Source organism: Penaeus monodon, chromosome 34, assembly GCF_015228065.2.
Source record: "Penaeus monodon isolate SGIC_2016 chromosome 34, NSTDA_Pmon_1, whole genome shotgun sequence".
NCBI classification, from domain to species: Eukaryota; Metazoa; Arthropoda; class Malacostraca; order Decapoda; family Penaeidae; genus Penaeus; species Penaeus monodon.
Window position 1 is genome coordinate 6,093,373 of NC_051419.1, and position 440 is coordinate 6,093,812.

General features: G+C 62.0%; 1 protein-coding gene across 1 annotated transcript in view; it reads right to left on the reverse strand.

Moving 5' to 3' along the window:
- The window catches only part of LOC119594794, a gene marked incomplete in the record, with an annotated part of 7,170 nt that overhangs the window by 5,128 nt on the left and 1,602 nt on the right, over nucleotides 1–440 (reverse strand). Inside the window, 1 exon segment of the mRNA XM_037943884.1 lies at nucleotides 142–440. Within this exon segment, the coding sequence (XP_037799812.1) occupies nucleotides 142–440 (299 nt within the window).

Here is a 440-nt window from a genome sequence, read left to right on the forward strand (position 1 = left end):
AAAATGCAAAGGACTTTCCGGACACGTCTAAAACAAGTCAGCCAAAAGCTCGTCTGACTTTCAAGTCCAAAGGACACGTTTTCCTTTCGAAAAGGGTGAGCGAGCACAGCGCCCGCCCAGCCGCCTCTCGCGAGACCTCACCTGCATAGCTCGGAGACTGCGACGCCCCTCCGTCCAGGAGCGACACGGCCGAACACGCTGACGAAGGATATGAGCTGGAGCCGCGGGCTTGCGGCGTGTGGGTAGGGTGCGGGTGGTTGCGGGCGGCCGCAGGTACTGACCAATGTCTCGTCCGAGTGGGAACGTCCCGCGGGACGCTCCGCAATATTCGAATATCCAGATCGCGGTGGCCCGCGAACGAGTGCATCACTGTGGAGGAAATGTGTATGGTCGGGTGCGCGGGCTGCGGCTCGCTCAGCGACCGCACCAGCTGGCTGCGC